The sequence below is a fragment of the Mus pahari genome, chromosome 3 (assembly GCF_900095145.1).
Source record: "Mus pahari chromosome 3, PAHARI_EIJ_v1.1, whole genome shotgun sequence".
Lineage (NCBI taxonomy): Eukaryota > Metazoa > Chordata > Mammalia > Rodentia > Muridae > Mus > Mus pahari.
Window position 1 is genome coordinate 59002507 of NC_034592.1, and position 14252 is coordinate 59016758.

Here is a 14252-nt window from a genome sequence, read left to right on the forward strand (position 1 = left end):
ATTACTTATGTGAAAGGGTGACTTGCAGGTAACTCAACTGTTCAAATTTCTCCTACCTAATTCATAGGGATTTCTACGTCTCATTCCTACTTAACACATAAGGATCATGTAAAAATGTTTACTTTCCCCTGTGTGTCACCCCTACGACAACATTCTCACTTTCAGCAATATACCACCATTTTTCTAAAGAAGTATTTCCTAAAGTCTCTTTTGAAACACCAATCAGAAGAGATGTTCCGCCATACACTATCACGTAATGCTAACACATTACACCACTAACCTAAGCCACTATGTTTATTGGGCACTCAATATCAAAGTTTTAAGAGGCACCATCTTAGAAGTTCAAGTTCTCTCTTTAATCTATACCCAATTGGGTGATAAAAATAACTCACTTATTTGATCAGACTTTTCTTCTCCATATACATCACTCTTTTACACAACCTACTAAGGAAATACCATAGGGAAAATTCTGTTGGGAGCCATTTTAGGGTCTACACTCCAATCGCTCAATGTTACTAGAACTTTCTCTCCTGAGCATATTCAGCACAAATGTAACAAGACCTTGCTCCTGGTATACTCTTTGGGTAGTTCCAAAGAAGTTAATCTCCTCTTCTATCTTTATAATAACAAGAAACAGAGAGGAAACAAGCAGAAAACCTAATGTGCATATGCTGCCTCAGACTTGAGCTCATCTTGTATGACCTTCAAAGGCAATTGATAGTTGTGAAGCAAGAGACAATTATTTGCTTAACCTAATAGAAAACTGAAAGGAGTCTAAATGGATGAGACTTCAAAATCCATGTTGTTCCCTTCCTTGGCCATGTTCCTTTTAAAGCACTTTCTCATACTGTCTACTTTCAATTCTTCAACACTACATATAGACTGATGGACACTTTCATCATTTACTATTAGCAGAAGAAACTACATTGTATTATGTTAGATTTGTTTCAGTCAGTCCTATACCCATCTCACACAATCACCATGACACTGTAAATAGGAAATGTGATGAGCTTCACTGAAATGCCTTATTTACATACAGTATGTTTTTAACAGAAAAGATGAAATGTCAGAATTTAGCAGAAGATTCTATTTGCTAGCATAATAAGCAACAGCAAATAATGTAAAATTTGTCAACTGACAGTACAAATATGCTTTAAGACATTCAACAGTCAATGAAAGCTAACCCAAATCTACATAAACTAAAAAACTATTTCACAAGAAAGTATATACTGGTTTGTTCTTTAAAATTTAGTTACTGAGAGTGAATTTTTTTTTGATATAAATAATCCCATTTTAAAGATCTGATCAAGAAAGGTATGGTGAAAAAACGTCAAGTATGTTCTATAGGCCACACTTCATTTTGTCTATTAAAACTACTAGAGACTAGGGATGCAACTTGGTGTTCTTAGCAAACAGGAGTTTAATCCCTAACAAGAAGAGGAGGAAGGAAAGGAGAAAACATAAAGATATTAGTAACCTGTATGTGTTCTTCTGTGCCTCTGTAATTCATCACTTCGTGTAAATCTTTTACCACAGAACATCCAGTTACAAATAAAAGGGCGCTCCCCAGAATGCCAACGCAGGTGTGCTCTCAGATGTGAAGTTTTCCCATAGACTTTACCACATCCCGGTATATGACAAATGTGTTGCTTCTTTTTCCCAAGATTGGTACCTCTAAAAAAGCACACAGAATAATATACATTTATATCAAAGTATTCAAAACCATTTATGCCATATAGCTTCTTGAATTTCAAACAGGAAATATTACCACCAACATATCAGAAACCAAAACCATTTTAAGTCTATTTAAGTGAAAATTAAAGGTTTTTATACACACAAATTTAATGTATTAATTTTATCCTGGAACTGATTATTGTCTGATATAGCTATATTCAGTAAAAATATAACTAAAAGGACACTTTGCACAAAGAATGCACAATAAAGCTATTAACTATCCCATTAGAATCGTTCGCAAATACTATGCACAGAACCAATTCACTTAATAGTACAGGAAACTAGTTTTATTCAAAGTCATGATGTCAGATATAATTTTAATAATTTATTATCCAAAGAATAATATACAAAAACTCATCACAGGTACAATTAGAAGGTAGACAGACAGCTTAAACAGGTTTTTAAATTAACATAATTTAAGAATATATAAATACTCAAACAGTCACACCCTGGCATACACTGATTTGGAGATCCACATTTATAAAAATTAGCTAAAGCTAAGTTAACTTTCCTAGTATCCCACACAACAAATACAAATCAAAATTATCTTTACTGTTAAAATCTTCCCCCAGAAACCATGCAGACACCCAAAATTATTCACAAGAAATATAACAAAATATCATTTTCTCCACAGAGGCTAAGTTTACATTATACTTAAGTATTTGATACAAAGGACAGTTTGGGAGACGTTCTTAGATGAGTGAACACAGTCATCTTAGTTTAAGAAAGAAACTTTTTTGAATCCAGAAACTGTATTTCAATAGCATTAAACACTACAAAAACATTTCTTGAAAACAAAAATTGGATTGTTACTAAATTAACCTTTTTAAACCATGACTTTTTGGACATAATTATCAAAACTACACCATTCAAACTTTACAGTGTTTCTCTAAGATTTAAAAAAAGCTACCTTTAACCCCTCCCCCAAACTCCCCTCCTCCCTCAACACAGTCTAGTGTAGCCTGTAAACTTTCCACACTCACTAAGTCCTCAACACAATACACCTATCGTTTTTCAAACTTCACTGGAAAAATGCATATTCCCCCACATTTATATTTGAATGTACTCACACTCAGTAGCATGTGAAATTGCCATAGGACAAACAGTGCTAAACGGTGCAGTGCTGGCTGTTAGGTGCCATAGGTGTTCTGAACAGGGAGACATCAATGTGGGCTCCGGTAGTTAGAGAAGGCTTCGTGGAGGAGGTGGGTAGGATTTAGATAGAAAGGAGGGAAGGCATTCCAGGCAGAGGAATAGCATGAGTAAAGACAAGGAGGAGTCATGCTGTTGTCTCAGGGCACGGATGTCATAATCTAACACAGTCTACTTCCTGCTCCAGTCCACCCCCATTGCTAAGTCTCTTTAAAGAGCTGAGTTGAGAAAAACAGGTTTTTTTTCTGGCTTATTTTCAATGCTCAAGTCTTTCCATTAGTTAGCTTTTAAAATTTTGCTTTGCTCTTAAGTAGACCTAAGAGAAAGAACAATGTCTTTATTGGTATAAATATTGCGTTCACCATAGCAATTTCACAGGAAACCCAACTCAGTTCACTCATGACTTCACATCCCTCTGCTAGGCTTCCACTTGGGTAAAACAGTGTGATTTTATAAACTCAAAGGTGTAATTTTACAAACTTAGCAAAATTTAGCCTGTGAGCACCAACAAAATACAAGGCTGACAAATAAATAGCAACAAACATGGGTTCTCAAAGCACTGAGAAAAACAGTAGGGAAGTTGTTTTTTCTGTTGAATTGTATGCCAAACGAAGATTAGTCATTAAAAATGGGACATGCACCTAAGGGAAAAAAAATCAAGTTGCATACTACTATACCACAATTTAAGGTAAATGCTTAGCTTGCTGGAGTCCAAGTTAGTACTTAAGGAAATCTGACCCAAGGAAGACCTAAATTGACCTATGTTTTCACAGCCAATCCTATGAAGGAAGGGAAAGAGGTCTTCAAGTGCAATCATGTTTCCATCCTGACCACATTAATGCCCATTATATAACCCTATGTAACAAACAATTTGAAATTTCTGTTTCTGACTGCCTAAATCTGTGCCCCAATAATTCAATGACAACACATTAATTAATCCAAAATCTGGACAGAGTTAAGCAAAGGTTTAAGAACTACCGCCTGTTTTGCTTATGGTGGCAGAAACGCAAGCTGAAAAATGCTGACAAAACAAACTTTGCAAAATAATTTAATGGATTGATGCTAAATTCATGCAAAACCCATGAAACAATAATGCCTTTAGGTCGTTTTTTCATTATTACAACTGTTTCTTCACTGGTTCTACTATATAAAGACTGGCTAAGTGAACAACTTTAATTTTTTTCTTATTTAAACCTATTATTTTCTATGTATGAGCCCTTCCCCTGCATGTAATCTGTACACTACAAGCATGCAGTGACCACAGAGGCCAGAAAAGGTATTTGGCTCCCTGGGATTCTATTTATGGATGTTCGTAAGCTGCCATATGGGTGTTGAGAATAAACCTGGGTCCTCAGGAAAGAGTCAATGCTCTTAATTACCGAAACAATATTTTCTTTTATAGTTGGCTCAAAAAAAAAAGTAGTGGTGGTGCACGCCTTTAATCCCAGCACTTGGGAGGCAGAGGCAGGCAGATTTCTGAGTTCCAGGACAGCCTGGTCTACAAAGTGAGTTCCAGGACAGCCAGGGCTACACAGAGAAACCCTGTCTCTAAAAACCAAAACAAGTTTCTAAAGATGAATGAAATTATTTTCTAAAAATATTATCTTATCCATTTATGTATATATATTGAGAAAAAAAAGCCAATATTCTAGTCTTTAAAAACAAAAAAAATCTTAAGTTGCAGAATGTTCTTAGACTATGTTAATGCTTCTAATAATTAGACACTCTATTTATACAAGTATGCCTATTGCCTTGATACTTATTGAATTCTGCTCAGATCAACTCTTAACTATTATCCTAAGAACCTTGTTATTTTTTATCACTTAGAATTAGTACACTACTAAAACGATGAAGTTAAAAAAAAAAACACTATCAGAGGATTTACTTTCTACAATTTCTTGCACAGATAATTTTTAGCCTCTAAAAAAACCTAACTTGTTTTGTTGTTTAAGAATGTTTGTTACTTATAACTGAGCTCCTTTACTCATTCATAGAATGCATCCTACAGACCACTGACAGAAAGAGCAATGTAGAAAGAACTGAGAAAATACACTTGTGTGTGAAAGTACACATAAATTAACAGTTTTACAAGACAGACCATTCACAAAATAAAGTTTAAAAAATAAGTACTGGAAATGTTCAATCTCACCAAGCAATAAAACAGAGTAAAATAAAATAAAAATAAAATAGCTATTCTTGCCTATCAAACTTTAAAGGCTTTTTTTTTAAAGTAAAAAGTAAGAAATGGTTACATGTGGTAACTAAGACCCTGCTAGTGTTAAGGAGAAAGCAGGACAGCTATTTAGCAGATAATGCCTTTTGACCCAACAACTCTATTTCTGTCAACATACACTAATGAGACAATCAGACAGATGTGCAAGGACATGTGTGAGGATTATCACAAAGCCCAAAGGATAAAGTTAAATTATTATTTATCAACATACAATATATTATACATAGAATAAAAAGTGACACAGATCAGACTTAGAAATGCGGCCACAAAACTTTAAAAGAGACATAAATAATGAAAACAAGATGATTCTACTTTAAAATATGTGTAATATTGCACAAAATATTTCGGTGATTAAACCCTGAGGCAGTATATATTATTTGTGGGACTTTTTGTGTTGTTCTCTTAATTTTGGGGCTATGTTAGTTTAGCAAATTAATTAAAATTAATTAAAAATGTTTAAAATGTGAAGCAAGGCCAAGCATTGACCCCCAATTAGATTTGATAAATAATGGATCTTGAAACTGCCTCTAAAAAGAGAGTAAATTTCAGAAAAGTTACTACCTATCCAGAATTATACATTCAGTATAAATATCTAAAGGTCGGGTTCACAAGCAGATCCTCTGAGTTAGCAACAAAATGTAAGGGTTAAGACTTGGGAGTATATAAAATGGGTACAAAATCCAGTTGTAAAATGTTTTAGGGTTTTTTCTCCCTTCCCACTCTTGAAACATGGTCTTACACTGTAGCTCAGGCTGGCCTCAAACTAGCGGCCATTCTCTCACTGACTGCACGTGTGAATTTAAGTAATCCGCCTGTGTGAGACATATGTACCACTTGTAAGAACACAGTAAGTTTTCAAATGTTAGCAGCTATAACACAGTAAGTTTTCAAATGTTAGCAGCTATCAGTCCCCTCCCCTTTTTGTGGTTTTTGGGCCTCACTGAAAAATATCTCTGTCCTAGTCATTATTGTTGCAAATGAACTGATCAAAGTACAAATCAAAAGGGTCAACCAGAGAGCGGAAAGATAATCAAGTGTGTGACCATAAGCACTCGTATACAGGCACACTGTCCTTCAGCACACTTTGCATACTTAAGTAGTACATAGGAGAAAGGTACTGCAGTCTTTCACAATAATGACTGGAGATTCGGTTAGCACAGCTTTATGATTCTGTCTTTGCTTCACATATTCAAAACTGGACAGACACTAAGACTATTGAATCTAAACAGAAATGTCATTGTTGTCATTATGACATAATCATGCCTCTTAATACTTTCCAACTTAATCACCTCTTGCTTGATACCGACATTGCCACCCAGTTTCTTTTTGCTAACATCTGACTAATCTTTTTTTATCCCATTTTTAGTAACACTGTACCAATCATTTGAAATGTGTTTTATAATAACATCAGGATGGCTTCTGTATTTTTTATGATCTAAGTCTATCTCTTAATAAGCTTACTATAGCTACATTTAAAGTAATCACCAACCATTCTGAGCTCATTCCTACAGTGTTTTTGTCTTAGTAAATATATATATACACACACACACACACACACATATATATATATATAAAAGAATGAGGTAAAATACTATGTGGTTACTTTCAAAACAATAAATCCCCATCATTAAGGCCTTTCAGCCTCATTTCTGTTGAAAATATAAGTATTTACACTTATCTATCAACTATTTGTGAATTTCTTAATTTTATATAGTATTCTCAAGCTATATTTTTTTTCTCAGTATTTAGACCAAAACTTATTGCTGGTTAGCAAATAGGCTAATAAGATGGGGCCTATAAAATTGTACCTGTTAAATTCTTTTAAAGACTAAGCAAATTTAATTTAAAGGGCATTTTTTTTTTTTTTGGTCTAACTTCGGCCACTCATAGTCACTCACCCAAAATGATCATGTAATGAATAATTTATCATAATTAAGTAACATGGCATGCAATATTTTAAAAATCAGGGTGATATCAGCACTCCTTAAAACAACAACATGTGGTTGATGTATGCATACCTCCCACCACCTTCTTTACAGTTGGGACAGGTGCAAGCTACCCTCCGAAGTCTTTTTCCTTCTTGATGTTGTTGGTCCCCTTCTTCATCTACCACCTGTACTCGTAAGTGTGTTAGGTCATTGGTATTCAACGTAGAATCACCACTGAGCTGCCACTCTTCAGGATCAGGTTCCTCTTCCTTGATCCTAATATCTAAAGATAAAAAGAGGATCGGCACACATACATGAGATGTAGCCTATGTTAGAGGATTACATAAAGGAAAAAAAAGCAACTATTTGTAAAGCATATTCATTTTCCTTTCAAAGATATATATATATATATATATATATATATATATATATAGTTTTTAACAATAATTTCAGCAGAAGATGGAATATGGCTAAGAGTAGAGCTTACTTTTTTAAAAACTCCAATAAGAAATGTGAAACTTCAAATATAGTTGACCAATTAGTCAACTGAGGTACGGGGGGGGGGGCAATCCTGGGACCTCATAGCCCTTTTACCTTTTCCATTTTAATTTTCTATTTTTAGACTTGTTATGATTAAGATTCCCAAGCTGATCCTGAGCTTGTAACCCTCCTGTGTCAGCATACCAAGGAGGTGAAATTTGATGCTCCAACAGCAGGCCCAATCAATTTCTCAATAAATTTAATAATCAAATTTAGTCTGAAACACATGTCTTTAGTATCTTACAACTTGTAGTCACTCTCTACATAGGTTCCATACGAATGTAAAGGAGTGCATCCACAGGGGTAGGGACATACCTCAGTCAGTATACTGCCCTGCCTCAAAAGGTTCAGGTCCCCAATACCCACATAAAAGTTGGGCACCACAGTACACGCATCATGAGGGTAAGGGCAACATCAGGGAGGATACACACTTCAGACTCAGAAAGAGATTCTGCCTCAAAAAGTAAGATATATAATTGAGGCAAACACCCAAGGTCAACTGCCAGCCTCCATGCAAGCACATGGGGGCTGGAGGGCAGACAAACAGATATAGAACATGCACCTGCATTCATTTTTATAGTTTAACATACAACTTCAAGCTTTAAAGTCAAGGATTACTGAAGTACTTAAAATGGCTACAACGTTGCTATAGAAGGATGTATGGAAGTATGTGGCAGTTTGTGCTTTATTATAAACCAGACTGGAAAGCAAAAAATGTGTGTTATAAAGTTCTTTACATATCAATAATGCAATAATGCATCATCTTTCTTTTTTCTCTACCTTTTTTTCCCCTAAGACGGGGTTTCTCTCTTTTGTTCTGACTATCCTGGAACTTAGTCTGAAACCTGGTTGGCCTTGAACTCAGAGATCCAGCTGCCTTTGCCTAAGTGCTGAGATTATTAAGGCGTGCAATCACCACCACCACCACCACCTGGCCCAACGGATCATTTTCTAAGTGAATCTATAGCAACTACATTTTCTGCCACCCAAAAGCGGGATTTAAAATATAATACTGATTTAAGTACCATGCACACAAAATCCTCTAAAGAGAAAACAAAAAACTGTAAACAAGCAAGCAAAAAAGAACCCAAATTCCTGAAATATGTGTATGTAAAGATAAAAATCTTATTTTAGGTTTTTATTACTAATCCTTTAAATAAAAATAACCTTGAAAATAGTGTGCAGGAGTTGAGTATGGCTCAGCGGTGGACTGCCCAAAATCTGATCCCCAGCACCAGGAAATATGAAACAAAATGTACCTTATAACTCCATTAAAACACACACACACACACACACACACACACACACACACACACACACAAGAAACACTAGTACAAACTCATAAAAAGTTTAGAGGAAGCTGGGTGGAATGGGCATACCTTTAAATTTAGCACTCAGAAGGCAGAGGCAGGCGAATCTCTGAGTTGGAGGCCAGCGTGAGTTCCGGGACAGCCACGGCTACACAAAGAAAACAAAACATAAAACCAAACCTGAGAGAAGAAGAAAAGGAATTGTGGCCTGGGCAGGGTGGATATTAGTGCCAATCAACGACACAAGAATTACTGAACGAACTGGAGAGCCAACTCAGCGGGTAAGAGACGGTGTTGCTTTGGGGGAGGTTCCCTACACACATATGGCAGTTCCAAATTCCTATAGTTCCAGGTACAGGGGACCCGATAGCCTCTTCTGGCCTCCAAGGGCACCTGCGCTCACATGTACATACCTACACACAGATACACATAATTATTTATCTTAACTTTTACATTTATTTTTATGCTTAATTATGTGTATCTATGTAATAAGTACATGAGAGTGTAGGTGACTGTGGATGTCAAGGACATAGAGCCCTAGAGGCAATTATAAGCCACCTCACATGGGTACTGAGGTTCTAACTTGGGTCCTCTGCAAAAGCAACAGATGCTTTTAAGCAGAGCCATCTCTCTCCAACCACCAACACATACAGGTAAAAGTAAAACAGTAAGCAAGAGAGCATTGATAACAAGTATAATTAGGTGCATGTTGTTATACACATGTACTCTCAGGTCTCTGTGATGTTTAACACAGGAGGTTCATAAACTTGAAGCCAACCTGGTCTACATTAAAAAAAATTTTTTTTTTAATCACAACAAAACAAAACAAAACAAAACAAGGGGCTGGAGAGATGGCTCAATGGTTTAAGAACACGTGCTGCTCTTGCAGAGGACCTGAGTTCAGTTCCTAGCACCCACAGCAGGCAGCTTGTGACCAGAAACCTCTGACCTCTTTATCTGCAGCCATGTTCCTACACACACACAAACACACACACACACACACACACACACACACACACACACACACCTTGGTAATAAATATTTTTAGGTGGATGGTGGTGGCGCATGCCTTTAGTCCCAGCACTTGGGAGGCAGGGGCAAGAAGGATTTCTGAGTTCCAGGACAGTCAGGGCTACACAGAGAAACTCTGTCCCGAAAGATAGATAGATAGACAGACAGACAGATGGAAAACAAGTCTAAACAACTTAAATGTGTTTGAGAGACATGGAGCAGAAGCTTGAAAGTTTAAAAACAAGGAGTGCTCTGTTCTGAGAGACAGTAAAGATGACTATGATCCACTGTTTATGAGAAAGAGAGTGTGTGTATAGGAGGGATGGGGGAGGTCAAAATGCCAGGAAGAGATGCTAATCAAGAGAGTTTAGCTGACAGCAATCAGCTTTTTCCTGTTAGATGAGAGACAAACCACTCACTAATTCAGGTATTTCAGTAACTATCTAGTATGAGCCTAAATGCAGTATGAGTTTCATCTGGTGGCTGAGAATTTTTAAAGGATATTCAATTTGTTCCTTCTGTATTTTTAATAGAGAATCAAACATAAAAATCTTTCCAGGGCTGGTGAGATGGCTCAGTGGGTAAGAGCACCCGACTGCTCTTCCAAAGGTCTGGAGTTCAAATCCCAGCAACCACATGGTGGCTCATAACCATCCATAACAAGATCTGACGCCCTCTTCTGGAGTGTCTGAAGACAGCTACAGTGTACTTACATATAATAAATAAATAAATCTTAAAAAAAAAAAAAAAAAATCTTTCCAGATATTATAGACCATAGTCTCTGTCCTTCACTATAATGTCCAAATGTAACAAGATAGACATCATAAGTTTTACAGTTGCATGCTGATTAAAGACAGCTTATTGATAGCATATACACAAACATAAAATGAGAATTTTATCAGATGTTTTTAAAAACTGATGTCATTTAAGTCTCAATCTCCTGTGTTTATTCAACATCACTTGTTACACTCTCAGAAGGGAAAATAAAGCAGAGGAGAGGCATTGTATCTTAAAAATATACACACTGAGTCAGGACTGTTCTGAGGTCAATGTCAGATTGGACTTTTTTAAAAGAAAGAAAGAAAGAAATGCAATAAACCGCTCGGCGGTGGTATCTCATGCCTTTAATCCCAGCACTTGGGAGNCAGAGGCAGGNGGATTTCTGAGTTCGANGCCAGCCTGGTCTACAGAGTGAGTTCCAGGNCAGCCAGGGCTATACAGAGAAACCCTGTCTCGAAAAACCAAAAAAAAAAAAAAAAAAAAAAAAAAAACAATTTTATCTCTTAATTGAGTAAGTTAACACATTAATTTTCTATTTTCTCCTGGATTAAGTTCCAACAATCAGGGAAAGATTCTGGGGGAGTAAAAATATTATATATAATGAACTAACATATGCTCTGTATCTAAGTTCACAGAATGTACACCACCAAGAAACCTCATGTAGAATGTGACTGGCTGGTAATAATTTGTCAGTGTAGAAGTCACCAAACATAACAAATGTGTCAAACAGAAGATACTTCCAAAACGGATAACTAGATATAGGAAGATTTATGGGTTGTTGGAAGAACTGATTTCTCATTTAAAATAAAGTTATAATAGTACATGATTTATATATTTCCTGAAAATTATACTTCAATTTTTTTGTGTTTGCATCTCTAGTTCTTTCCCCCAGTTATATGAGGTGAGACCCAGAAATTTAGGGTGTCTTCAAAAAATTAAATTCATAATTCAAAGTTTAGAATGTAATTTTGTTTGTTCAACGAATATATAAATAGTTGAAACATGTTAAGTCACTCTTCTAGGTTCTAAGGAGATCATTGATTGATTGATCGATTGATTGATTTTATGTGTATGAGTGCACTGTAGCTGTACAGATGGTCATTAGCCTTCATGTGGTTGTTGGGAATTGAATTTTTAGGACCTCTGCTCGCTCTGGTCAACCCTGCTAGCTCTGGTTGGCCACACTCGGACCGGCTCCCTCCAGTTAACTCCACTCCCTCAGTCTCTGCTTGCTCTGGCCCAAAGATTTATTTATTATTATACATAAGTACGCTGTAGCTGACTTCAAATGCACCAGAAGAGGGCATCAGATCTCATTACAGGTGGTTGTGAGCCACTATGTGGTTGCTGGGATTTAAACTCAGTACCTTCAGAAGAACAGTTAGTGTTCTTACCCGCTGAGCCATCTCGCCAGCCCCAAAAAATTGCTAACAAGAGTTACTTACATTTATGTATTCATCGGGTTTACCCTTTAATTAGGAGACAAGCAGGCAGCACTTGGTAACAATTAAGATATGGAAGAGCCAGGCGTGGTGGCACACGCCTTTAATCCCAGCACTTGGGAGGCAGAAGCAGGCAGATTTCTGAGTTCCAGGCCAGCCTGGTCTACAGAGTGAGTTCCAGGACAGCCAGAGCTACACAGAGAAACCCTGTCTCGAAAAATAAATAATAATAATAATAATGATATGGAAGAAAGTCTAAGGAGGAATAGGAAATGAGGAGAAGGGAGAAATTACTATTTTTAACAGTGGACAGAGACAGTTTCTGCCAGTGTGGTGATATCTAACCTGAAGATGGCAATGGAGCAGGTGTGGCCAAAGCATAAAGAAAAACAAGCTAGATATGTTTGATGGGCTCAAGAGGGGAAAAAAAAGACAGTCTGTATGGCAAGATTATAATCAATGTGGAGAACAGTAAGTATATAATCGAAGAGGTAAAAATGCAGTAGGCAAAGGAAGAGAACCATATGATATTATCATGCAGGCTAGTTTAAGAACTTCACATGTTATTCAAGGAGTACTGAAAGGAGTGGCAATATTTGAATAGGATTTTATTAAAATAAACTCAGGGTTGTCCTGGATGCTGAATAAAGTCTGCTAGAAGACAGTAGCAGACAAGCACAGGAACAGCAATTAGGAAGTTATTATAAATTACTACAATAAATTACCAGATATAACATAGACTTTAAGCCCAGCACTATGAAGCAGAAGCAGGCAGATCTCTATGAATTCAAGGCCAGCCAGGTCTATGTAATGAGTTCTTGGGTCACTAGAGCTACACAGTCTTTGAAAACAAACTACAGCAAAAGATGGCAGTGTCTGCAGTACTAACAATAAAGAGGCTGTTGCAAAAGGATCCCATGATCAAAGCCTGCCTGGGCTATATAGTGGATTTCAAGTCAATTTCTACACAGTGAGATCGGGTCAAGAAAGAAGGAAAGAAGGAAAAAAGGAAGGAGGGGATCGGAAATTGGGGTGTTGATAAGGAGGTTGCAGGATGACTCAGTTCAAGAAATATTTTGAAGGTAAAGCTAAAGATAGCTGGGAATAGGTCTAATAACAGACTATAAGAACACAAACAGGTTAACAACACTCAAGGGTTTACCCTTAACTGAAAAGATAAAGAACTGCTATTAACTGTATCAAGTTATAAGAATGGAGTAAAAGTTTTAAAATACCAAATGAAGACAATGATCAGATAGCAAAGAGTTCTGAAGTTAAGGTACAATACTGGCTTACCAACCTAAGTTTGATTGTCATTAGCATACATAGCTGATATTAAGACATATGGAATGCAATGTAGATCTGAGCATGGATACCATAAACTTCTATAACCCCAGCACTTAAGAGAAATGGGAGTCCAAGGCTAGCCTGGGCTCAAAAACAAGCCTTTTAGGTCACTGTGTGCATGTGCTTGAAGAAAACAGTAGAACCCCTAGATAAGCAGTATTAATCTACCAGACACACCTTAGAACTATGTGCTATCACCCAAGAAGGCAAAGATAACTGTGGACTGAGACCTCTACAATTGTAAACAAACAAACCTTTTCAAATTTAACTGTGCTATGTATTACATGGGACTAGAAACTGACTAACACAATGAGATAGAAAATGTCAGGTTGGAAAAACAACTCATATTGTTCTTGCAGAGGACCCAAGTTCAACTCCCAACACCCACATCAGGTAGCTCACAACTACCTGGAAGCATCCCTCTCACCTCTGTGAGCACAGACGCATAAACATAGGTCAGGCCCCTCCCGGGCTAGTCTGCAAGAATAAACTTAACATGTAAGACTGCCCAAAATACTATAAACTAGTTTTATACCAAGTAGCACACCATGAGTAGCATGCCTGCTCAACATACATTAGCGGTTTAAAAAGTAAATGTGCTTTTTTTTTTTTTTTTTTTTTATATTTTTTAATAGACAATACCTTCTGCGTCCCTTACTTAGATTTACTCATCTCACTTAGTTTTGGTATCCTACTCTCTGTATGCTACCTTCTTCACTGAAATTTAACTTTGTTTTCCAAAATCGGTTAGCATATTTTATTTTCCAATAAACAC

At 36.6% G+C, this 14252-nt stretch overlaps 1 protein-coding gene across 2 annotated transcripts in view; it reads right to left on the reverse strand.

The window, feature by feature from the left end:
• The window catches only part of Sp3 (Sp3 transcription factor), a 42756-nt gene that overhangs the window by 2643 nt on the left and 25861 nt on the right, over positions 1-14252 (reverse strand). For both annotated transcript variants that reach the window (XM_021192599.2, XM_029536101.1), the window contains 2 exons: positions 7138-7330; positions 1478-1674 (listed from right to left, as the gene is read on the reverse strand). In XM_021192599.2, the coding sequence (XP_021048258.1) occupies positions 1478-1674; positions 7138-7330 (390 nt within the window). The remainder of the gene's footprint in view (positions 1-1477; positions 1675-7137; positions 7331-14252) is intronic.